This window comes from Trichosurus vulpecula, chromosome 1 (assembly GCF_011100635.1).
Source record: "Trichosurus vulpecula isolate mTriVul1 chromosome 1, mTriVul1.pri, whole genome shotgun sequence".
NCBI classification, from domain to species: Eukaryota; Metazoa; Chordata; class Mammalia; order Diprotodontia; family Phalangeridae; genus Trichosurus; species Trichosurus vulpecula.
In genome coordinates this window covers 32,471,315-32,496,552 of record NC_050573.1, presented here as the reverse complement: position 1 = coordinate 32,496,552, position 25,238 = coordinate 32,471,315, and the positions used below count along the sequence as shown (strand labels likewise).

General features: G+C 44.9%; 1 protein-coding gene and 1 pseudogene across 1 annotated transcript; one reads left to right on the top strand and one right to left on the bottom strand.

Annotated features, from left to right (window-relative positions):
• Window positions 1–1,832: 1,832 nt before the first annotated feature.
• On the bottom strand, window positions 1,833–12,147 carry LOC118853559 (annotated as a pseudogene).
• Window positions 12,148–13,039: 892 nt separating this feature from the next.
• On the top strand, window positions 13,040–19,848 carry LOC118853468 (2'-5'-oligoadenylate synthase 1-like). The gene is made up of 7 exons (XM_036763613.1): window positions 13,040–13,229; window positions 13,496–13,784; window positions 15,403–15,578; window positions 16,019–16,248; window positions 17,100–17,253; window positions 18,390–18,490; window positions 19,842–19,848. The coding sequence occupies exons 1-7, from the start codon at window positions 13,053–13,055 to the stop codon at window positions 19,846–19,848; spliced, it is 1,134 nt and encodes a 377-aa protein (XP_036619508.1). The 5' UTR covers window positions 13,040–13,052.
• The last annotated feature ends 5,390 nt before the right edge of the window (window positions 19,849–25,238 follow it).

Genomic DNA, 25,238 nt, shown 5'->3' with positions numbered 1-25,238 from the left:
AGATGTTGCCTTGAAGTTCAGAAGAGCTAGACCTGAGTCTAGTACCATCTGTGAGGTACGTGTCACCCTCGTGAGAAACTGAACCTCTCAATGCTCCCAGACAACTCTGAAGCTCCAAGTGGAAATCAGATGCCAATCTAATCGTCACTGGAATTTCCTCACACCAATGAAAACACAGATACAGCCTCAAAGGAGAAACAAATCAAACTAAATCTAGAATCTATACATAGGCCAGTCTGGTCATTCAGGTTTGAGAGGTGGAGGGGGAAAAGACTGACTTAGGAAGGATAAGGATGACAGTGGAACTAATACTTGTTCAGATGTTTTCCAGTTGCTTCCAACTCTTCATGTCCCCATTTAGAGTATTCTTGGCAGAGATACTGGAGAAGTTTTGCCATTTCCTTCTCCAGATCATTTTATAGAAGAGGAAACTGAGGTAAACAGGGTTAAGTGACTTGACCAGGGTCACTCAGCTAGTAAGTGTCTGAGGTCTGATTAGAACTCAGGAAGACAAGTCTTCCTAACTTCTGACCCAGCTCTATCCATAGCACTAACCAGCTGCCCCAGAACTCATACATAGCCCCACAGACCAAAACTTCCTTCTTTGTTCCTTCCTCACTAATCAAAGTAAGTTTTTGTTCACTTACTCCCTTGTCCCTGAGGATGTTGCTTCACATTTCTGTTTCAGGGCCCTGTGACTACAGTCCTATTTCTGCTTCTTAACCCCACCTCTGCAGAGAAGCTCTTCTCTTTTCTCCTCTCTACTTCCACCCCTCCCTCCATCCCGGTGGTTTTTTGGGTCCAGCACTGAAATGCCATTTCCTCCAGAGAGTCTTCCTGGATGAATATCTTCTACTCTTCCTATTTCACTGGGCTTCCCCAAACCCAAATGCCCAAACAAACATTCAAATACCTCTCACTCCAGTGTTGGTAGACAAGCACACCTGATTTAATTGTAAGATGTGAGCTGTCCACATAAGATGCATATTCATATGGGATGCCTAAGTGTGCAGTTAGCTAGAATGATAGATATCTCTGGAATCTTGCCCATCCCTCTCTAAGGGAGACTGATTCCTTCCCAGAAGGGTTCAGGAGAAGGGCCATGAGACTGGCCATTCTGTTTTCCTCTGAGAGAGGGAGTACTGGACTAGAATTATCTCTGTCTGCTCCCCTTTAAATATCACTTCTCTAGGGGCAAGGTTTTAAGGTTTAAAAACAAAAAACCTACTTCCCTGGTTCCAATCCATTAAAAGGGTGAGGGTATCCCAATTTTATATCCACTGGCTTGACCCTTCCATCAAATGTTAGTTACACAAAAGATGGTCACTATTATGGAATATCTAATAGATCTATTTATGGTAAACAGCAAACAAATCAGAAAAGGTATACAGATTTAAATATGCCAGGAAATATACACATTGAATAAGCTCTTACCCTGGGAACAAGCACTTTAACATCTTTGAGAGAGATCCCCAACCTCAAATAAAGAGAAATTTCCTGAAGCCTAGGGAGATAAGCTCAAAATCAGGGACATGCGGAGGAACCAGTTTCGCTTACACACCTGTCACTTTCAAAGTCTTTTCACTTTCTCCATGGGTCTCTCCTCAAAGAGAGTCTGGAACTATATGTGTCTCTCTTAAAGAAAGAAGGAAGACTGTGTCATGCCAACTCTGCCCCCCCCCACAGTCATAAAGGGTTATGTTGGCATTTTCTTGACCAATCCAAAACTCTTCCAGAGGCAGTAAACAAGATGGGCCTGTTCTAACCCCGTGATGGTGGCAATTGTAAGGCCCTAAGCGTTGCACATAAAGTAGGATGCATTCTGCCTGTAGCTATGGCTCATTCATGAGGTTCCAGACCTTGCTGGCTTCCAGGGTCTGCTCCACCTGAAACTGTAAGATAAGCACATTTGCATTATAGAGGCTGCCTGCTCCAGATAGGGAAGCAAAGCAAGGGGTGAACAGAACTGACTGGGCACTTGTCTCTCTGGGCTCTGGCAATGAGCTGGAGAAATCAATTGGAGAATGCCCAGGCTGGGAGGATAGAGACCTGAATTCTAGTCCCACTTCTCCCACTGACTGGCCACATGATCTTACTCAAGACATAGTATAAGCTCAACAGGGCCCAGCAGTTTGACTGTGAAAAACCAAAACAAAAGCCTATGTGATCTTCGAATGAGGTCACTAACAGGTCCTGGGAAGTGACTACTGCAGGGTCCCCTGTAGGAGTTGGTACCCAGTGGGGGTACACTCTCTCTGTCTCTGTCTCTCTCTCCCCCCTCTCTCTGTCTTTCGGTCTCTGTCTCTGTCTCTCTCTGCTCTGTGCCACGTCTCAGCATTCCACTGAATAATTAAAAGGTTCTGTTGAAAGTGGTCTTTCTTGGAGTGGAACAGAAAGGGGGAGGGGAGGGGATGTAACTGTGCTGGGGTCCAGTTTAGGGTGGCAGGTGTGGAATCAAGGAAGACACCTTTGAACTCTTCCAAAGATCATGGGAAGTGCCAGTCTCATGGTAGCCTGTTATGCTCAGGACTGAGCTGGAACATTCAGGGCAGATTCCAACTTCAGATGACCATGAGTCTGGGGCCAAAAAGTATGAGGGATGCTGTGCAGAGGTGAAGGCTGCCTGAGCCCATGGGCGCCTTCCTAGGGGTATCTCTCTCTCTCTCTCTCTCTCTCTCTCTCTCACACACACACACACACACACACACACACACACACATACCAGAGGAGGCTGGCACTCACTGGCACATTCCATGGCTGTACACAGCTCCCATCCCAGTTTTGAAGACATGGGGCAGATAACTATAGGTGAGTTTCTTGTGCCAGCTTGTCCCAGTGCCATTGACTTCCACCCCCTACATCACCAGTTGGGTCAGCTGGGTCCAGGGATCACTGGCCTGAAGCAGAGGGTAGAAAATTGAGGCTAATGAAGAGATTCCTCCCAGGTCACCAAAGCCAAGAAGACATTTGCTCCAGAACTTTCCCACTCTAGATGTGCCTGGCACATAGTAGGAGCTTAATTAATGGTTTAGTGATTGTTTGATTTCAAGGTGAGCTCAGTGTCCCCTACCCTGATGAATCAAGCACTTAGGGCAGAAGAATAACCAATGGGAGTGCTTCCATGGCTTTGCTAGCACAGCTATTGCCTCCACCCTCCACTCCCTATGCACATTTATATTCAAAAGCCCAGACTATTACAGGGATAAGGACTAAACCTGTGATTTTACTGATATAAGGAACTCCCAGGTGAGAAAATTCCCTCTACCAATGCAGGTCAACACCACCTCTGAGATGTAAGAGTATTAAGACAGGAGTTCTTAACACTCTCTATTTTCCTGGACTCCTCTGGGAGCCTGGTGAAGAATTATAGACCCCTTCTCAGAAGAATATTTTTAATGCATATGATATTCTATTGAATTACAGTTATCAAAAATACATTTTAAATACATAAAATATTCTATTGAATTAGTTATCAAAAATTCAGGGTGGCCCAAAAACCTTAATACAGTTTTAAGAATAGTTTGAAACTGATTCAAACCCTGTGTTAAAACACACACACACACACACACACACACACACACGCACACGCACACGCACACAAGTTCCTAGGCCCCAGGTTAAGAACCCTTGTCTTAGAGCTGCCTACAGCACTGCTCACTGGTCCACAGTCAGGATGTGTCAAAGGCAAAACTGGAGGGCTCGCTCTCTATCCACTAAGCCATACTGTCTTTCTTAGACTATTGTAGTCATATTAATAGCTGACTGCTCCATAGGTCAGTATAGTTACTTACAGAACCGTGGCATGCAGCATCATATCAAATCCTAACAACAAGCCCTTTGATACAGACAGGTAAAGTAGGTGGTACCACTCCCATCTTACAGAGAAAGAAGCCAAGGCCCAGGAAGGGGTGGAATAGTGGAGTTGGAACTAAATCCCAGGAAGTCCCCGTAACTAAAACAGGGAGACTGAGGTTTTGTCACCAAAGTGTGGAAAACTAGACAGCAGTGTGGTCAGTCCTTTGGCAATGGTAGGAACAGCTGAGCTAAGCACTGAATAATATGGGAGAGGGAGCTTGGCTCTCAGAAAGTCCTGGGTTTGAGTTGTGCTTCAGATATGAAGAGTGAGCAAATCTCTTTAGGTCTCTGAGCCTCAGTTTCTCCATGTGTAAAATGAAATAGTTGGACTTGATAGCATGTAGAGTGCCTTCTAGTTCAAGATTGAGGATCCTACGTTCCTTCTCCTGCCCCTGACAGCTGAACTCCAACCCTGTCTTCGCAATGGTGATACCACATACCTTATTAGGGTCTCCCCTCCACTGCCTATTTCATGTTGCTTATCCTAGATACAAACATGTCAAGTTACATCCCTCATCCTGGTCTCCTGAGTCCGAGCCCAGCACTTTCTTCACTAGAGCACACAGTCTCTGAGGCACAATCTAAACTGGAAGACAAGACTTCCAGAAAAATACCAAACAGCCCTGGGTGTACTAGATACCATTCCAACAGGCTCCTTAGAGTTAAATTGTCGGTGGGAGCATTTATGCCTCAGAAATCAGCAAGAGCTACAAATCTTGGCTTGATTAACAGTTTTGTTGATGGAAGTTCAGGAGACTGGAGCCACCAATGTGGAAGCTTTGCTGACCCCCAGGGTGAGGGGCACCCTATTTCTGGTACCTATGTTTCTCCAGCTGGCAACAAAGGTAATTTGCAATGATCTCATTATGAATGTCATAGTTGATGGTCCAGTAGATCATGAGCTCTTGGTACTTCTGGATCAGGCAGAGGACTGTCTGGAAGCCCCGAGCTGTGCTGAAATTAGTTTCCTGGCTCCCATATTCCCAGGCATAGACAGTCAAGGGCTCCAGAGCATACTGAGAAGTAAGAAGAAGCCATTGAGAATGATGGGAAATAGCAAGTGATGCAATACAAGCTGGAAGAGACCACAGAGGTTATCTCCTCCAGGAATCATAGTGACCCTGTGGTCACCCAGATCGGGCTTGGAGGGAGCCAGGGATGAGGAGCCCATAGCTCTGGAGGCAATTCCACTTTGACAAAACCCTTAATCGTCAGGAAGTTTTGCCCTACAGTAAGCTGACCTCACTTGCTGTTCTTCACACGAGATGCCCCATGGCTGGAATTTTCTCCCTCCTCATCTTCGCCTCCTGGCTTCCTGGACTTCCTTCAGGTTCCATCTAAAATCCCATCTTCTACAAGAAGCCTTCCCCATTCCCCTTCATGCTAGTGCCTTTCCTCTATTGACTGTCTCCAATTTATCTTGTCTGTATCTTGTTTATACATGGCTGTTTGCATGTTGTCTCGGCCCTTAGATTCTAAGTTCCCTGAAGGCAGGGGCTGTCTTTCGCTTTTCTTTGTATCCACAACACTTAGCACAGTGCCTGGCACATAGTAGGTGCTTAATAAATGCTCATCAACTTCACTTGACTTCCCTGCAGGCTCTGCCCATTGCTCTACCTTCTATCTTGTGTAGTCAAGAAAAACAGGTCTAATCCATCTTGCATAAGACAGTCCTTTAATATAGGAAGAGACATGTTGCGGGCCACTTTAGAACTGAGCCCTGTCCTCCTTGGACCTCCTGGCCCAGGGGCCTGCTGAGATAAACTCAGGGCTTTGGGATGTGGGTGGAGCCAGGAGGAGGGGTCTCGCCTTTGTTGCCTCCCTAGCAATTCCAGGTCTTTGCCCGGACCTGCCTGACCACATGGAACTTCTGGCTCTCTGTCTGGGCTTACCAGAGCACGTGGAACTTCCGGTTCTTTGCCTGGACTGCCTGACCGCAGGGAGCTTCGGGTTAGGGTTAGCGAGGGAAGAGAAGGGGAGGAGAGTAGGTGGAGTTGGGGCGGTCCTAGGACCCAGGTGTATTGAATTTTACCTGTCCTTCACCCATGTAACCAAAGAATGTACCTATGTCACTAAAGGTATAAATGTGCTGCTTGCTGAAATAATAAACGGAGTCATTCACCACCTCTCGGCTCCCGCCCCGTACATTGTCCGCGAGATCAGGTCCTTTGCTAGGCAAAGGCCTGGGGCTTGGGGGGAACCCCGAGCATAGTTACAAGGCTTCGGAAGCCCGTAACAGAGACACCTGTCATCACCTTGAGCTTTCACTTCTAGGATCTAAGTGTTCTCAGTTATTTCAGCTGTATGGTCTTGAGGGCTTTCAGAATCCCAGATATCCTCCCGAGGATGCTTCCATCTTATCAGTAACAATGATAACAAATTGTATGTGGAGAGTGCCAGAAAATTCATAAAGGACTTTTCATATATTTTCTCATTTAAGTGTCCCAAGAATAGAATGAAGGAGGAGTTATGGGCATCATTAGCCCAATTCTACAGGGACAGAAATCGGTACTCAGAGAGATTGTGACTTGCCCAGTCACAGAGCCAGCAAGTGTCAGAAGTGGGATTGGAACCCAGGTGTTCCTGACTCCAAGCCCAGCACTTCACTATACCCCAAAGTCTCACATCATTGACCTTATGAAAATGTGGCACCAAGAGGTACAAGAACAATCTTCCAAATGTGTTCTGATCCATGTGCCCAGATCCAGCTTCCTCCTGTTTGAAGAGAAACCTAGCTGTAAAGTTGCCCTAGCAAATGTATTAGAGAGAGTCCAGCCCAACCCAGCTCTTTTAAGGGGGATCAGGGAAAGGCTTCCTGTAGGAAGTGGGATTTTAGCTGAGGCTCAAAGGAGAGCAAAATGTAAGAAGTCAGGAAAAGTAGGAAGGGTCCCAATAGCAAAGGGCCAAAGAGAGGATTTTATATTTGCTCCTAGAAGTAATGGGAAATTACTGAAGTTTATTGAATGGGCAAAGGAAGGGATGATATCATGGTCAGAGGCACACTTTAAGAACCCTTTGGCAGCGGAGACAAGGATGGACTAGAGGCAGGGAGGTCAATGATGAGACCATTGGAACTGTCCAGATAGTAGAAAGGCTGGGTGATAACCACAGGAGGGAGGCAGGGGTGAGGTTGTGGGGGCCCAGAGATCCCACCCTAGGTAACCAAGAAGATTCCTACCATTTTGTACCAATGTTTCATCAGTCAGACCAGATTTTTGAGCTTGGTACAGCGCTGGCTGAGGAAGCGCTTCTGCAGTTCTGTGAAGCAGATAAAGAATTCTCCTCCTGCCTAGGATTTCCTTATGAGATCAATGTAGGCTTGTGGGTCAAGTTTCCTTAAATCTCTGGTCATTTGGCCTGTTAGGGCAAACCAACTCAATTCAGACAGTGTTTTTCAATACCTGCTCTGTGCTGGGCTCCCATGAGGAAAGGGGCAAAAGTCAGGTCCTGACCTAGAAACGTTCCACTGCTTGAAAAGCATTTTCTTTACCTTAGACCCGAGAAGTAGGTAGTGCAATGATCAACGTCCCCATTTTACAGATGGGGAAATTGAGTGTCTGATAGGTGGGTTGACTTGCCCAGGGGTCATGCAGTATTGAAGACAGGATTTGAACCTCAGGCCCCAGATGCTCAGTCCTATTCTACCTCTGCTACACTGTCTCTCACACAAATGTAAGGACAAGGTGAAGCAGTCTGTGATGAGCGCAAGGGAGGCAGAGATTGAGCTGGTCTGGGGCAGGGGGAGCAGTATCAGGGCAGACTTCACGGAAGAGAGAGGGCTCAAATTGGGTTGAGTTTGGCAAGGAGGAAAGCATTTTAGCAGAGTGAAGGGCATGAACGAGGGCTTATGAGTGGAGATGAGTGAGGCGTGGCCACGAGGTACTAAGAAATCCAGCCTGGCTAGAGCAAAGGGCATCCCTGCTCAGAGGAGAGATCCTAGGACTTAGTGACAGGAAGAACTGGGTCCCATCCCCTCAGCTGCTGCTTCAGGTGACCATGGGCAAGTGACAACCTCTCTGAACCTCAGATCCCTCCTCTAAGAAAAGGGGATTCATAATGTACACAATGCACATGGTAGCCACTTCACAGCTTCTGAGACACCAATGAGACAGGGTCTATAAAATGCTTTGCAAACATTTACGTCTGATATAAAGTATCAGTCAGTCAATAAACATGTGCTTAAGATCTTGTTCTGGGCCAGGCACTGAGCCAAATGCTAGGGGCACAAAGAAAGGCAAAAACACCATCCTTGTCCTCAGGGACCTTGTATGCCAAAGGGAGAGACAATATGCAAATAACTAGGTGCATAATATACCCACACACACACACATACATATATATATATATACATGTATATTATATATATAAGTATGTATATATATATATATACACACACACACACGCATACACACATATATGATATAAATAGAAGGTGATCTCAAAGGGAAGAGGTTGCAGAATACGGTCTCAAAAACTCTAACTATCCTATTTCCTTGATCTCCTAATTTTCCATGACCTAGTCTTTCTCTCTCTGGTGGCTAGGTGGCACAGTGGCCTAGAAGTCAGGAAGACCAGGGTTCAAATCAATACCTGCAGGCTCACCTTGAGTTGACTTTCTCCCCGACCAGGTATGACCTTGGGCCTCACATCCACTGACCTCCTCCAGTTGCCAACTAATCCTCCAACATATTTTCCTGGGACATCCTTCCTCTGAATGACTGTAACCTTGGTCTCAGCCTCCATTTTCCCCCAAACCCTATAAATGTCACAGAGTTCTGGAATGTGCTTCCACCTCACCCAACGCCACTCTGCTGTACCTAGCTGAGCCACCCTCCCCTCCATATCACTTGCCCAGGCCCCAAAATGGCTAATTGCCTCTGAGTCTTCATCATTGGATTCTGACCATTCTTGTTCTCTTCAAGGAAGCACAGAAAGGCAGAAGAGACTTGAGAGGGTCCCTAGCCCAAGCTATTTCTGTCAAAGAATCCCCTCCCCAGCATTTCCATACCATCCAGACCGAGTTCTGTCCATGCTCTTTATCCTCTTTATCTCCCTCCCAAGGGAACCTTGAACTCTGCCCCTGTGTGTGGATAGGTGAGTTTTTGCCTTATCTTGGCCAGAAATAGGCCTCAGCACATTTCCCCAACCATCTTCATACCATGTTACCAAGGCCCATCCCACTTTCTAGGCACCTCCCCGCTTTATGTGTTGTCTTCCCTCATTAGAATGTAAGCTATTTGAGGGTAAGGGTTGTCTCTCTCTGACTTGTCTTTGTACCCCCTGTGCTTAGCATGGTGCTTGGCACACTTAAAAAATGCTTTATTTATTTATACTTTATTTTTCTGTCTACTTATCATCTATCTAGGTAGCATTAATTTATCCAGTAACCAATAGCAATCCAGTAACAATACAATTACCAATCCAGTAATGAGGCAGCCTATTCAACATTCAAATAGCACTACTTCTTAGGACATTTTTCCTGACATCCTGCTTCCTCTCTCTAGGGCCGAGCTGTACCAGTCCAATCTCTTTTCAATTCCATTACATACTTGAAGGTTCTTATCATACCCCTGATTCTTCTCACCTCAAGCCTCCAGTTCCATCAAGTGACCTACATATACTGTATTCTTGCCTTCTCACTACCCTGGTCACCCACAGCTTCAGTTGTCTTCTGTCTTTCTCCTACACTGCACTGGCCCCAGTCTGAAAAAGAAACAGAAACTCCAGAATGAAAAAAAGTTCCAGAAAACAGAAACTCCAGTTTGAAACAGTAACACCACAGCTCTAGGGGGCGGGGTCCAACAGGGGAAACTCTGATGTCATCAGCTCCCACGGATTCAGTTCTCACCTCTAGGCTGATGATTCACAAAGCTACTAATTCATCCCTAACCTCTCTGCCGACCCACACTCTTGTTCTCTTCAAGGAAACACAGAAACTCAGAAGGGACTTGAGAGACCCTCTAGTCCAATCTATTTCTCTCAAAGAATCCCCTCCCCAACTTCTCAGCATTTCCACACCATCCCAACTGAGCACCATCTCTTTCCATCCTCTTCATCTTCTTTATCTCCCTCCCAAGGAAACCTTGAACTCTGCTCCTGCTGACCTCCAGTCTCCCATCTCCAACTGCCAGTCAGCTATATCAAACTGGATGTCCCATAGACGTCTTAAACTCAACATTTCCAAAACTGAATTCATTATTGTTTCTTCCAAACATTCTCCCTTCCCTACTTCCCTTTTACTGCCAAGGGTAACACCATCATCCCAGTCGTCCAAGCTTAAAACCCTAAGGGTCATTTCACCTCTCCTCCCACCCCATATCAACATGTCATAAAAGCCTTCTGATGTTCCCTTCATGACATTTCTCCTGGATGCCCCTTCTCTGTTCTGACAGACACTTCTGTCACCCTAGTGAAGCCCCTCATGACCTGGACTATTGCAATAGTCTTCTGGTTGGCTCCCTTCCACAGGTCTCTCTCCACTCAAGTCCATCCTCCCCTCAGCTCTCAAACTTATCTTCCTAAATTGAATCTACTTAGTAGACTTCAGTGGCAGCCTATCTCCTCCACGATCAAATATAAAGTCCTCTGTTTCACATTCAAAGCCCTTCATAATTGCTCCCCCCCCCAAAACAACCTCTCCAGTCTTCTTACAATCCTCTGCCATGTACTCTATGATCCAGTAATACTAGAGTCCTTGCTGTTTCTCAAACAAGATAGTTCATCTCCCAAGCACTTTCTCTGGCTGTCCCCCATGCCTAGAATGTTCTCCTTCCTCATCTCTGCCTCCTGGCTTCCCTGGCTTCCTTCCAGTCCCAGCTAAAATCCCACCTTCTAAAGGAAGCCTTTCCCAATCCCTCTTAATTCTGGTGCCCTCCCTCTGTTGATTATCTCCAATTTATCCTATATATAGACTCATTTGTTTGTACGTTGTCTCCTCCAGCAGATTGCAAGCTCCTTGGGATGGACTGGTTTTTAACCTTTCTTTGTATCACCAGAGTTTGGTACAGTGTCTGTACAGTGTCTGGTGCCTAGTAAGAGCTTAATAAATGTTTATTGACTGACTGTTCGTAGAAATCAGCTGAGGTTGAGACTGAGAGAAGGGGCCTGGGCAGGGTCTATTCTTCTGGAAGTGGGATCTCCTCATCCTGGGCTGGGGTGACCCAGAAGCCAGGTTGGGGGCTTCTCACCTAGAACATCAAAGGCTGGAAGCACATCAAAGTCCACCCAATGACTGATCATTTTTGGCGTCATCCTGAAGTGTAGCACTCGAGGACCACCAGTCCATTTGTTGACCTCAAATTTTACTTCAAACATCAACTCTTGCTCACACTCACATTCTTCCAACCATTTCTTGATTTCCTCAATGAATTCTCATCCGCGGCCTATCTGGTCCTGATAGCTTTGGAGATCGCTGAGAAATACTACCAGGTCTGCCTCGCAGCAGCCTCTCAGGGCTGAGCCTTTGCCAGATGAATCTCCCTGAATGGAACAGAAATTAGGATTATCCCTGAAGAGCCCCTTGGCCAGAAGAAGGGAGAAGGGGATGTGGAAAACCAACTGGTCCCGCCCTGAACATATCTCTGCTCTGCTCATCCCCATGTTACAAACCTGGCTTTTAAGCATGCTCCTGAGGACCCTCCCCTTGCTTAGGGATTCTCTTTCTCGAGCCTTCTCCCCCTGCCCAGATTCTCAGATCAGCAGGTAAAGAAACCAGCCCCAGGCTCACCTTCACAACCTTGGTCACCCGAACTGATTTCCCTGTATCTTGGAAACACCTGTTCTTTAGGAAGGAGGAGATCGTGTCGACGGCACTTCGCACCTCTGTCCGGAAAGTGGTATCAGGCAAGAGATGCTCCTCAATGTACCTGTCCAGGTCCCTGACCCGAGTGTCCCAGAGACTCATGGTGTCCCCAGCCTGTACTGAGAGTGTGAGGGAAGCGAGAGCTGAATGCCCAGCTGGCTGGGAGCAGCACTGTCCCTCAGTCTCTCTCTTTGCTCCGGCCCAAGACACTCCTCCCTAAGAGAGCTCCGCCTCCTGAGTCAGGTTCACTTTCCTGTCCCGGGCTGGACCCTGGGCTAGATTTTAGTCTTTTTGGAAATAATATCCCCTCTTACCTCCAGGTGGAACCCTCTTTTGTAACAAAACAACAACAACAAGAAGCAAGCAAGCAAAAACAACCATTAAAAAAAAACAAAAACAACAACCAACTCACCTTTCTGACGTTGTGGAGAAATTCTGCCCTATTCCTCCTCTCTGCTAGAAGGGGGTAGGTATACCTCATAAGCAGTTCTCAAGAACCATCATTGGCTTTTCTGTCATCTGCATCACATTGAAAATGATTTGTTTTCTGGTTTCTCTAAAACCAGCTCAGCTCTACCTGGTGCTGATCAGCACCTGCCCTTTTGGGCATCAGTTCCTATAGTCTAGACCTGTGGGAGGCTCTATCTGGCTGAATTCCGATGTTGCGAGGCAGCCTGGGTAGGAAATAAACATACTCTGGGCCAGGCACTGTGCTAAGCATTATTTAAGAAATATTTCATGTGAGCCTCATAACAGTCCTTTGAGGGAGTTGCTATTGTTATCCTGATTTTACAGACGAGGAAACTGAGACAAACAGAGGTTAAGTGACTTGTCCAGAGTTAGAGTTGGTAGGTGTCTGAGTCCGCACTGGAACTCGGGTCTTGCTGAATATCCACTGTGCCACCGAGGTACCTCTATGCAGAGGAAATCACATTCTCCATCCCCAAGTCTGTACTACCATGAATTAACCTCTTCCCAACTGTACCACTGTCTTTTAAGTATCACCAAAGGCCATAGACACTTCCTTTTCCCTTGTTACGAAAGAGTCCCATTTGGAGGTGAGGGAGGTGGGAGGGTGGTATTATTTCTTAAAAAAAAAAAACTAGCTTGCAAACACAAAAGGCCTCAACTAAATTTATTTAAAAATAGAAGCCGTCTCTCAGAGTGGAGCAGCAGAAACCCGGGCTCGCCAGGCTCAGGAAAACGAAACTGACTCAAGAGGCGGAGCTTAGGGAGGAGTGTCCTGGGCCGGAGCAAAGCGAGAGACTGAGGGACAGCGCTGCTCCCAGGCAGCTGCGCATTGAGCTCGCTTCTCTCTCTCTCTCTCTCTCTCTCTCTCTCTCTCTCTCTCTCTCTCTCTCTCTCTCTCTCTCTCTCAGTACAGGCTGGGGACACCATGAGTCTCTGGGACACTCGTGCCAGGGACCTGGACAGGTACATTGAGGAGCATCTCTTGCCTGATACCACTTTCCGGACAGAGGTGCGAAGTGCCATTGACAAGATCTGCTCCTTCCTAAAGAACTGGTGTTTCCGAGACAGGTGGAGGTCAGTTCGGGTGACCAAGGTTGTGAAGGTGAGCCTGGGGCTGGTCCATTTACCTACCGATCTGAAAATCTGGTCTGGGATAGAAGGCTCGGGAAAGAGTGAAGCCCCAGCGTGGGGGTGCGGTGGGGAGGGGGGAAGCGTCCTTAAAAGCCAGGTTTGTAACGTGGGGATAAGCAAAGCAGAGGGATATCCAGGGAGGGGGCAGCTGGTTTTCCACGTGCTCTTCTCCCTTCTTCTGGCCTAGGGGCTCTTCCTTCTGGGATAATCTCACTGCTTAGTTTCTGTTCCATTCAGGGAGGCTCATCTGGCAAAGGCACAGCCCTGAGAGGCTGCTCCGACGCGGACCTGGTAATATTTCTCAGTGACTTCAAAAGCTATCAGGACCAGATAAACCGCCGAGGAGAGTTCCTCTGGGAAATCCAGAAACGTTTGGAAGAATGTGAGCGTGACCAAGATAGAATGTTTAAAGTAAAAATTGAAGTCAACAGGTGGGATAACCCTCGAGTGCTCAGCTTCAGGATGAAGTCGAAAAAGAGCAGTCACTGGGTGGACTTTGATGTGCTTCCAGCCTTGGATGTTCTAGGTGAGAAGCCCCCAATCTGGCTTCTGGGTCACCCCAGCCCAGGATGAGGAGACTCCACTTCTAGAAGAACAGACCCCGCCCAGGCTCCTTCTCTCAGCCCCAGACTGACTTGATTTCCAACTGTGAAGCATCCCCTCTTTGCCCCCAAACTCAGTCTCTGTTCATGCCTCCAGGGGGGTAGGGTAGGCAAAGGCACTGTGGCATTGGGAAAAGATCCCTCGATTCAGCATCAAAAAAGACTTTGTTCAAATCCCAACTGTAAGGTCATTTACTGTGACCTCAGGTAAGTCCCTGCCCTTCTCTGGCTCTAGGGAGTTGGCCTGGGTTCTTGACAGGCAGCTAGGTGGTGTATTGGTTAGAGCACTGAACCTGGAGTCAGGAAGACTTGACTTCAAATCCAGCCTCAGAGACTTGCTAGCTCTGTGACCCTGGGCAAGTCACCTAACCTCCGTCTGCCTCAGTTTACTCATCTGTAAAATAACACCTACTCCTTAAGGTTGTTATGAGGTTCACATGAGCTAACTTTTGTAAATTGCTTGGCACATAAATGTTTCTATTTTGTTTGTTTTGTGTGTCCTGGATCACTCTATTAGTCTAGTCAGTCAGCTAATCAATACACATTTGTTAAGCACCTACTAGGAGCCTGGAACTGTATTATCCCCTGAGGATACAAAGAAAGGTCAAAGACAGCCCCAGCTGTCAAGAAGCTCATAGTCTAATGGGGAAGACAACAATGGAGCAGCCATGTACAAACAAGCTATAGACAGGATAAACGGGAAATCATTAAGAGAGGGAGAAGTAGTCTGGTGAAGCTTATGGACCCCTTCTCAGAATAATGTTTTAAATGTGGAAAATAAAATACGTGGGATTGTTAGAAAATGAATTAGAGTGAAATAGTTCTTTAAAATTTTTTTGAAACTTTTACAGACCCCAGGTTAAGAACCCCAGACTAGAGAATCTCACAAGCCCCTTCCAATTCTAAAATCTTATGACCTTTGGCCATAACTGAGTAGGATCCAGAATAAACTCTACTGTTCTCAGACACCAAAGGTTATGAAATAGATACCCAGGAGTTTGGCAGACAGCAAACAGCAAGAGTGTCCAGACCTGCAGCTAGTTACCCCAAAACAACAACCAGGGCACCAATTTTCTCTTACTTTCCATCTGACTCTTTTCCAGTGTTCCACTCTTCCTCCAATCGGGTTGACCTCCTCACTGATCCATGAACAAACCATAACTACTCCCACCTAAAACCCCATGCTCAGGTTATACTCCCCTTTGGAAATGCCTTCTTTCTACCCCATTTATCCAAATTATACTCCTCCTTGAAGGCCCACATCAGATTCTACTCCTCCTAAGAAGCCTTCACTGATTTCCTTAGACCACAGTGATCTTTCTCCCCTGAGTTCCTCCAGGACTTACTCTCTGTGCCCTGTATTGTCAGCTGTTTCATGTGTCTGGTTCTTTTTTTCTACATGCAAACTTATGGTGGGCAGGGCCTGCCTGTTGTCCCTGTCTCTACCCCCAGTACCCCACCCCACTTCCCTATTCATGCTGTTCAGAACAGAGCTGGTGGTAATTAAACACTGGCTGAATTGAGTTGGTTTTCCCCCTGCAGGACACGTGACCCAAGGCTTCAAACCTGATCCCCAGGTCTACATTGAACTTATAAGGAAATGCTGGAATGGGGGAGAATTCTCCACCTGCTTCACAGAGCTCCAGAAGTTCTTCCTCAAACAGCACTGCACCAAGCTCAAAAGTCTCATCCGATTGGTGAAACACTGGTACAAAATGGTAGGACTCTTCTTTAGTTACCCAGGAGGTGAACACGTGAGAGGAGAATGGGTGCTCAATTGGCCATGCCACTCACTGGCTGTGTGACCTTAGGCAAGTTACCTAGCCTCTTCCTCAGCTCTGAAACGAAGGGGCTGGACTTAGATGGCTTCTGACCTTCCCTGTGACTCAGGAGAGGCTGCATGATACATAAGGATTGTATTTCATTGCATTAATCAAATGAATTTAGAAGGTATCTACTATGTGCCCCTGGGAATATGAATACAAGAGATGAAAATAATCTGTACTCTCAAATAGCTTAGATTCAATTAGGGGAGACGTGTGGGCATATATGATTGTGACAGAGATGAGCGGGGTAGAGGGAGTCAGGAGAGAGAGAAAGAAAGGAGGAATGCTCAGAAGGGAGTGATCATTCTCAATTATTTCTTCTTCCTTCTCAGTGCAAGAACAAAATGGATGATCTCCCCCCTCAGTATGCCTTAGAGCTCCTGACTGTCTATGCCTGGGAGCATGGGAGCAAGGAAACTGATTTCAGTACAGCTCAGGGCTTCCAGACAGTCCTGTACTTGATCCAGAATTACCAAAAGCTCATGGTCTACTGGACCATCAACTATGACTTTAAGAATGTGACCATTGGAGAGTACTTGAAATCACAGCTGAAAAAACCCAGGTACCGGGGATAGGATCCACCCCACCCCTGAAATCAGCAAATAGTCCAAGCTGATGGCTCTGGTCTCCTGAACCTTTCTGCCCTGACTCAGGCCACCCCCTTGGAGACAGAAAGCTAGGGTTCCTGCTGAGCTTTTGACTCATGGCTTGCCCATAAAATGGACCCATGTACAAACAGAATGTTAGACTAACTTCATGATAAGGTATCAGAGAGGCTAGGAAGGCTCACTTGCCACCCAAAATGTCTTCCCTATGCTGCTGTCTAAAATTCCACCACTCAAGCTTTATTCCTTTGAGTTAAGAATTCTCTCCCAGGTCCTTAAACACCCCTGTTGGTTCAATCCAATCCAACCTAATTATACGCATATTCACTGAATTTCTATGGGAGCTTGAAAGATTATCAGGATTCAGGCCACATACATATGTAAGATACTATAAAATGATTAGTGTGTGTCTCTCCTCAGACATTATTGTGTCATAAGATAGCCTTATCCTTAACCATTTCCTACATGGAAATTTAGTCTTCCGGTGAAATTGGTCCCCAGTGGTCTGTGTCCTGGTCCCTGACCACTCTCTACTCATTAGCTGTATGGCTATGGGCAAGATTCTCCTATGGGCCTTGGTCCTCCTCTGTGGTACACCTCATAAGGCCTGTTAGAATAATAATTGTGATCCTGAAGGCAAAGGCTTTGGAACTAAAAAGGATTAAGGAAATGTCAACTATTAATAATACTGTGGTCTAAATTTCTTGAAGGATTTGGAGAGGGGCATGCCTGGAGCAAATGTCTTCTTGGCTTTGGTGACCTGGGAGGAACCTCTTCATTAGTCTCAACTTTCTACCTTCCCCTTTAGGCCAGTGATCCTGGACCCAGCTGACCCAACTGGTGATGTAGGGGGTGGAAGTCGATGGCGCTGGGACATGCTGGCACAAGAAGCTTACCGATGGTCATCTGCCCCATGTCTTCGAAACTGGTATGGGAGCTGTGTGCAGCCATGGAAGGTGCCGGTGAGTGAGAGCCTTCTCTGGTGTGTGTGTGTGTGTGTGTGTGTGTGTGTGTGTGTGTGTGTGTGTGTGTGAGAGAGAGAGAGAGAGAGAGAGAGAGAGAGAGAGAGAGAGAGAGATACCCCCAGGAAGGCCCCATGGGCTCAGGCAGCCTTTACCTCTGCACAGCACCCCTCCTGCTCCTCTGGCCCCAGACTCATGGTCATCTGAAGTTGGAATCTGGAGGTCTTCTCCTGATCTGACCTGACTGTTCCAGCTCAGTCCTGACCATCACAGGCCACCATGAGACTGGCACTTCCCATGATCTTTGGGATTTGGAAGAGTTCAAAGATTTCCTCCTTGATTCCATACTTGCCACCCAAAACTGAACTCCAGAATGTTTACACCCCCTCCCCCACTCCTTTTTGGTTCACCCCAAGGAAGGTTACTTTCAATAGAACCTTTAATTAAACAGTGGAGGAGAGGGAGGGGGAGGGGGAGGGGGAAGGGGAGGGGGAGAGGGAGAGAGAGAGAGAGAGAGAGAGAGAGAGAGAGAGAGAGAGAGAGAGAATGTCCTGGCCCCCAGAACTGAACAGTATACACTGGGGTGGTCACTTCCCAGGACCCACTGGTAACCTTAGCTTCATTAGAAGTAGCTGGACCCTGTTGAGTTTATTCCATCTCCATTTTATAGATATGGCAACTGAGGCTCAGGGAGGATAAATGTCTTGAATAAGGTCATGAAGCCAGTTAGTGGCAGAATCAGGACTAGAATGGAGTTCTCTAGACTCCCAGTGCAAAGTTCTTTCTTTGTTGTTTTTATTGAGTCATTTTCAGTACTATCTGACTCTTCATGACCCCTTTGGGGGTTTTATTGGCAAATATACTGGAGTGGTTTGCCATTTCTTTCTCCAGCTCATTTTACAAATGAAGAAACTGAGGCAAACAGGGTGAAATGACTTACCTGGGGTCACACTGCTAAGAAGTATCTGAGGCCATATTTGAACTCAGGAAGATGGGTCTTCCTGACTTCAAGCTGGGCACTCTATGCACTATCGAATGCCCTAGCGGTCCAATGTTCTTCCTGTATTACTTCAGTGAGTCCCACCCCCAAATCATGGGTAGGCAGATTCCCCAAAATAAATGTGTTCTCTTTTCAGGTGGAGCAGACCTTGAAAGGAAGCAAGGGCTTTCCCCCACGCTCAGAAGGCTTCTCCATTTGCGACTGTTTTTGTTGCTGTTTTTGTTGTGTTCTTTTTTGGTATTCAGCTATATTTTTTTTTATCTTAGCCTTAAATATGAAGAAAATGACACTTGACACTCACTAGCTGTGTGATCCTGGGCAAGTCACTTAACTCTGATTGCCTCACCAAAAAACAAGTACCAAATGAGAAAAGAAAATAACATTTCTATGTACACAGCAGACTATTAGAAAGATTCAATACAAAATAATAAATTTCCGTTTCAAGAAAACCTGTATAATAAATACTACCCACTGTTTTAAAGCTGCCCAGCTTTTTTTTGCTTGCTTATTGGTTTTCTCTGCTGTGCATGTTTTAATTTATTTTTTCCCCTTTCTCCCCCACCCCCTCCCTAATGAAGGCTATAATTAAGCTTGGGTACACAGACACATATGTATAAAATATGCATATAATCACATACACACACACGCACACACACACACACACACACACACACTCACACACATATATATATATATAAAACCCCACCATGCCATTTCCTTGTCATCTGTTTCTCTGAAGGTGGATAGCATCTTTCATAAGTCTGAGTCTTTCCATATTTTCATAAACCAGCCAGCTCATCATTTCCTGAACCACAGCGGTATTCCATCCCAGTCACATCCTATCTGAGAGACTGTCTATGGAAGTTTTTCCCTAGTTTTTTGCATTCCTTCTGTTTTTTGTTACATACCATTTATTTATACAAGAAAATTTGAATTTAAAATAATTGAAATTATCCTGTTTCATTTCAACAATTCTCTAAAGCATAAGAGTGAGGAGGGATAGGGTAAATAAGGTGAGAAGGATAGTGAAGAAAAATAGGAAAGAGGAAAATATACAACAAGTTATTGTACCTTAGAATGTGAATGGGACCAATTTACCCACAAAACAGAAAAGGATAGCAGATTAAAAACTGGAGTTCGGCAATATGTTGCTTCTAGGAGACAAAAATGAAAGATACAAAGAAAGATAAAGTAAAGATCAGGAGTAGAACATAAAATGTAAAAAAAAAAAAGCCAGGGGTAATAGTTGCTATCTCAGACAAAGTTAAAGTTAAACTAGATTTAATCACAAGTGAAAAATAGGAAAACTACATTATGTGTCAACAATATTATTGTTAACCAGTCAGAACTGATTGCCACCCTTAGGAACTCCTGCTCTTCCAAGGGTATATAAACTGTGAGTCCACTGCCATGAGGGCTCTTTGGCATTTGACAGTACCATTAACCTCTCTTATTAATAACATGCTAGCCTTATTAATAAAATGACTAATTACCCAGAAATTATGTCTCTCAAACTTTTTAAACATTATAGTTTCATAGACTGTGAGCTCCTTGAGATGAGAAACTGTTTTTGTCTTTGTATTTCCAGGATTTAGCACAATGTTTGGTGCATAGTAGGGGCTGAATAAATGCTTGTTAACTGATGTGAGACCTAGGAAATACAACTAGACAGTAGGCAGCTAGAACACAATGGTGTTTTTGTTTCAAGCATGATGTGAAATCTTTGCACTGGTGATATAGCACCTGCAGGCCAAACAGCACGAAAAAAGGTGCCCCATGAGGATACTTCATCCTTTATGATTGGCCCAGCAGTCCCATTCAGATGCATCTCCATGAGGAGCAGGAGTCAAGGGGAAGTTGGGCACTTCCTGGAACACAGCCCGTAGCTTTGATCTGTATGCACCAACTGTATGCTTACTAACTAAGCTATGCCAATCAGCATGTAGCCTTGATCTGTATGCCCCAACTGTAAGCTTATTAACTAAATAAAGCTGACTTTTTTGTCCATTGATAGTGTCCAGTCAGTCAATGATGCCATCTTGGGAACTGGGTTTGGAGCAGTTGCAGGCAGCCTCTCACAACAATAAGAAATGCATAGTACCCCTCCCTGGGTCTCAGTTTCCCTATTGATAAAATAGGGGTGTTTACTTCAATAAATACTTCAATTACCTGTGAAGATTGTCCATTCATGGGTTCCCATAGCTACCCCTCCACAGCTGTCATCATGATTTAAAGACTCCATCATTTAGTGGATAACCTTGCAGCAATGTGCCCCCCCCCAATCTCAGGTAGCCTGATCCTTGGGCAACAGATAGCCATACTTGGAGTCTTTCCAAGTAAAAGGAACTCACCAGGTCTGGGATTACATGGGGATGACCTTCCAGAGCCCAGGCTCACCTCCACACACAATGGGGCACCAGAAGAAGACTATAGTGGAAGAAAATGGATCAAGTAAGTATTACAAAGGAAAACAAATGCCTGGCATATGCTCCCTTCCCCCTTCTCCCTCTGAGAATCCCTGGGTTTCTCCAAAGCTGGGTTTACCTACCTCTTCCTGCAGGCAGCTTTTCATGACCTTCCTAGCTGTTCATGCCCCACCCCACCCCCACCTCAAATGATCATGGTTTATGTCTAAGATTCTTAAACATTTTGGAGTCCTGGACTCCTTTGGCAGTTTGGTTAAGACTTCTCAGAATTATACTTTTAAATACACAAAATAAATTTAGTGCATTTCAAAGGAAACCAATCATATGGAAAAAACATGCAATCAGGGTCTTGGACATGCACAGAATGTCTGGGATGATGTCTCTCCATAAGTACAGCTTACTTCTAGGAGAACCATGATCACATGTAAAGAAAGCATCTTGAAGAGATTAGATATGTGTAGACCTTCTGTGGCTGATTCTGTGGCTAACCATGTGATAGGACAGGTAGCTGGTACAGTGCATACAGTGGTACACTGGGGTTGGAACCAGGAAGTCTCATCTTCCTGAGTTCAATTCAAGCCTCAGATATTTACTAGCTGAGTGATCCTAGACAAGTCACTTCACTCTGTTTGCCTTTTTCCACATCTGCGAAATGAGCTGGAGAAGGAAATGGCAAACTACTCTGCCAAGAAAACCCAAAATGAGGTCACAAAGAGTCAGACATGGCTGAAATGACTCAATGACCAACATGATAAAAAAGAAATCCTTTGACTATAGAATGTCCACCTAGAAGTTTGGTTAAAAGAGGCAAACAAGCTAGGCGATATATATTTATTCTGTTTATTCCCTTAAGCTAGCAGCATACATGTACATGGGAGCCAGAAAATTATTCTGGCTCAGACATAAGCCAAGTTGAGGAAAAACTTCTAGATTCTGAGAGGAATCTTGACTTAGGATGTCTGTGTTACCTAAAATTATGGTCTTCATATGTGTTTAACCATAGCATGAGAAAGGAATTTTCTTAATTGGATAGGCTGTAAATACAATAACATAGGAGAAGTGTTAAAAGTTTTGCTTGAAATTATAGACCCAGGATATCTGTGTTTTTTTCTATCATTAACATGACATAACATAGCATATGTCCATAAAATACCAAAAGTCCCATTATTCAAGATAGTGTCTGGTTCCTGGTGCCTTATCCTTAATGGTCATAAACAGAAGAATGCTCCCGGTCAGCTTAATCTGGCTTTGTAGTTGCTGACACAAGAAGGGGCATTTGGGGTTCACTCAGAGAGCAAAGCAAAGCATGTCTGTTATGTCAGAGCATGCAAAGCATTATGGTAGGTTAAGCTCAGAGTGGGCCAAAATGTCTCTCCTGATTGGCCAATCCAGGTCTTAGGCCTTTCTCAGGTCTTGGGGGCTCAAAATGATTTGGAGAGGGGTCTACATTCATCATTCAAAAAGGTCTGTGAGCTTTAGACATGGTACTCTTGGGGGATCTTGGGAGATCTTGTAAAGGGAATGGAGCCTGTCACATCATGAGCTTGAATGGTCTGGAGGACTGCTCACCAACTCTTCATTCCAAAGTTTGGTGTTGTGGAAGCATACTTTGAGGAGCAAGAAGTGACCTTTCAGACCCCAGCCCAGTGGAGGTAGAGGCAAGGAAGCCCCCTGCATTAATGTAACCTCTGGATATAAACTGGGTAGGACAGATTGCACCTGGAAACTAAGCTAAGTTGAACCTACTCCACCCCCTCGACTGACATGGTGGAGGGGGGAGTATGACCCAGAGGTGCTGGGGAAAAGGTTTGTATGTTTATTCTGCCTTTCTTTTAATCAAGAGCCTTTTGTAAAAGCTAATCAACATTAATTGGTTAAATGAGGCACCATTCACAAGCTGCCAAACATGGGGGAACAAGCAGTGGGAGCTGAAGCTAATGGCATTAGACAAGAAAGACCCCAAACCCCTAAGGGTGCCCTGGAACCCTAAGAGTAAATGGAACTACTTTGGCCCCAAGACAGTGAGGCCAAAATATTCCTATTTCATACAGTTATCAAAATATTGCTTTAAAAATTTCACAGTCCCCTGGGTTTATGGGTTGCTATGGGCCCTCTCTTCAAATGGTATTTCATTCTCTGTGTATATGTTGAAAAACACCTCCCCTAAACACACCCCTACTATTCTCCGCCAATTTAATTTCATTGAAGCCTGAGTCGGCTTTGTTTTTGCTTATTCTCTCTGTTTAGTACAATGTTGGGCGTATGATAGATGCTTAATAAATGCTAGCTGGATCATTGAACAGGATCGGTTAAGTGCTATACATAGTGTGAAGCAGAAATATGCCTGATTAACGTTGATTAAGGAAGGCTTGGTTTTACAAATGCTAGGACCTGGAGGCATTATCCTTTGACATTTAAGACTGCTAGGTTTAGTGTAAGGGTTTTTAATCTTTTGTGTACCATAGACCCCTTTGACAATTCAGTAAGATCCCTACCTGAAATAATAGATTACAAAGGAAATAAATTATATTGAAATAAAGATGTCATTTTTCCCCATCCCATCCCATTCCCATCATTTGTTGTTCAACTCCTTGTGACCCCTCATGGGGTTTTCCTTGACAAGGGATGCTGGAGTGGTTTGCCATTTCCTTCTCCAGCTCCTTTTACAGATGAGGAAACTGAGGCAAAGAGGGTGAAGTGACTTGTCCAGAGTCACACAACTAGTAAGTGTGTGAGGCTGGATTTGAACTCTGGTCTTCCTGGCTCCAGGCCCAGCACACTATTCACTCTGCCACCAAGCTGCCCCCTAGTTTGTTTTTAGTTCCTTGTTACTGTAAATCGGGTTCTTCTTATTAGTTTGTGTAGACAGGTTTTTGATTTTCTTCTAATAATCTGCTTAGGACAGAAAAAATTAATCATGGGAATCCAGGTCAAAGTTCATGAGGATTCTTGTAACTTTTATTATAAAATATGCCTATATATGTGTATATATGACATAGGCATATCCCCTGTATTCTGAAATGTGGGGTAGAGAGAAAGGAGAATTTTAGGAGAGGCTGATAGGGCCTTGGGACAGGAAAACATGGCTTCAAATTCTGTCTTTGACACTCGATAGCTGTGTGGCACTGGACAAGTCACTTAATGTGCAGGAAAAATGGAGCAGCAAGGTGGCAGAGGCAGTCTGGTGGATAGAGCACCATGCCTGGAGTCTGCAAAACTCATCTTGGTGAGTCCAAGTCTGGCCTCAGACACTTGCTAGCTGTGTGACCCTGGGCAAGTCACTTCACCCTGTTTGCCTCAGTTTCCTCATCTGTAAAATAAGCTGGAGAAGGAAATGGGAAATCACTTCAGTATCTTTACCAAGAAAACCCCATGACTGAATAACAAAGACAAAAATCTAAAACGAGGGGGTTGTACTGGATGGCTTCTGAAAGTCACTTTCACCTCTAAATCTATGATCCTATGAATCCTAAGTAGTGCATATGGGATTTCCCACAGGTGGGATGTATATGTGTGTGTGTGTGTGTGTATGTGTGTGTATGCATATATGTAAATGTGTATATGTGAATGTATGCATTGTATAATTATATGTACATTCATGTATATATGTATATGTATATGTATATATATATATATATATGTATATATATATACCATATTTCCCCATGTATAAGATGCACCCTTTCCAGAAAAATTTGGGGTCTAAAAACTGGGTGTGTCTTATACAGTGGTTATAGATTTTTTTACTTGCATTTCCCTCTTTTTTGCACTTGTTGTCTTTGTGCTCATTGTTGTAGATTTTTTTACTTTCATTTCCTGCTTTTTCACACTTGTTTTTGCGCTCATTGTTTTGCATTTGTTACTGGTATATTAGGTTATGTTTTGCCATGTTTTGCCCAGAAATGGCTCAGAAAAGATTTTCGTACACTGCTGAAGTCAAGTTAAAAGTGATCCAGTTTGCAAAACTGAATGGAAATCGTGTTGCTGAACCTAAGTTTGGTCCTCCTCCAACTGAGAAAACAATCCGACACTGGCTACAGGAAGAAGAAACCCTTCTGAAAATGCCATGGCAGAAGAAGGCCATGAGAGGCAAGTCAGCAAAATGGCCTGATTTAGAAAGGAAATTGAAGATATGGATGGAAGGGCAAAGGGCAATTTGAATTCCTGTGTCCACAAAGATGGGTCAGCATGAGGCAAGAAGAATTGCTAATGAAAAAGAAGTTATTGATTTCAAAGGAGGCCACAATTGGTGCTTCAGGGTCATGAAACAGAATGGACTAAGCATGTGTACACACACCGGACTTGCCAAAAGATGCCTGAGAGCTTATGAGCAGATGAATAAAACTTGAGTTCAATAACTTTATGTAATACTTTTTTTCAAATTTCGGGCCCCAAAATTAAGGTGCGTCTCATACATGGGGAAATGTAGTATATATTGGTTGACTGTTGTCCTTCATTCTCAAAGAGGACCAAAGTGACATCACTCTGCTAGAGTCAAGTTTCAGTGTATCCAAATGTGGCTGAATACAATGCTTTGGGTGATGTCTTCTGATTCTTGC

Excerpts from the sequence above, each read along its gene's own strand:
- LOC118853468 (XM_036763613.1), top strand. The coding sequence starts at position 13,053 with ATGAGTCTCTGGGACACTCGTGCCAGGGACCTGGACAGGTACATTGAG. Across the intron at positions 13,230-13,495 it reads GGGTGACCAAGGTTGTGAAG|GGAGGCTCATCTGGCAAAGG; the intron begins GTGAGCCTGGGG and ends TGTTCCATTCAG. Across the intron at positions 15,579-16,018 it reads TGAAACACTGGTACAAAATG|TGCAAGAACAAAATGGATGA; the intron begins GTAGGACTCTTC and ends CTTCCTTCTCAG.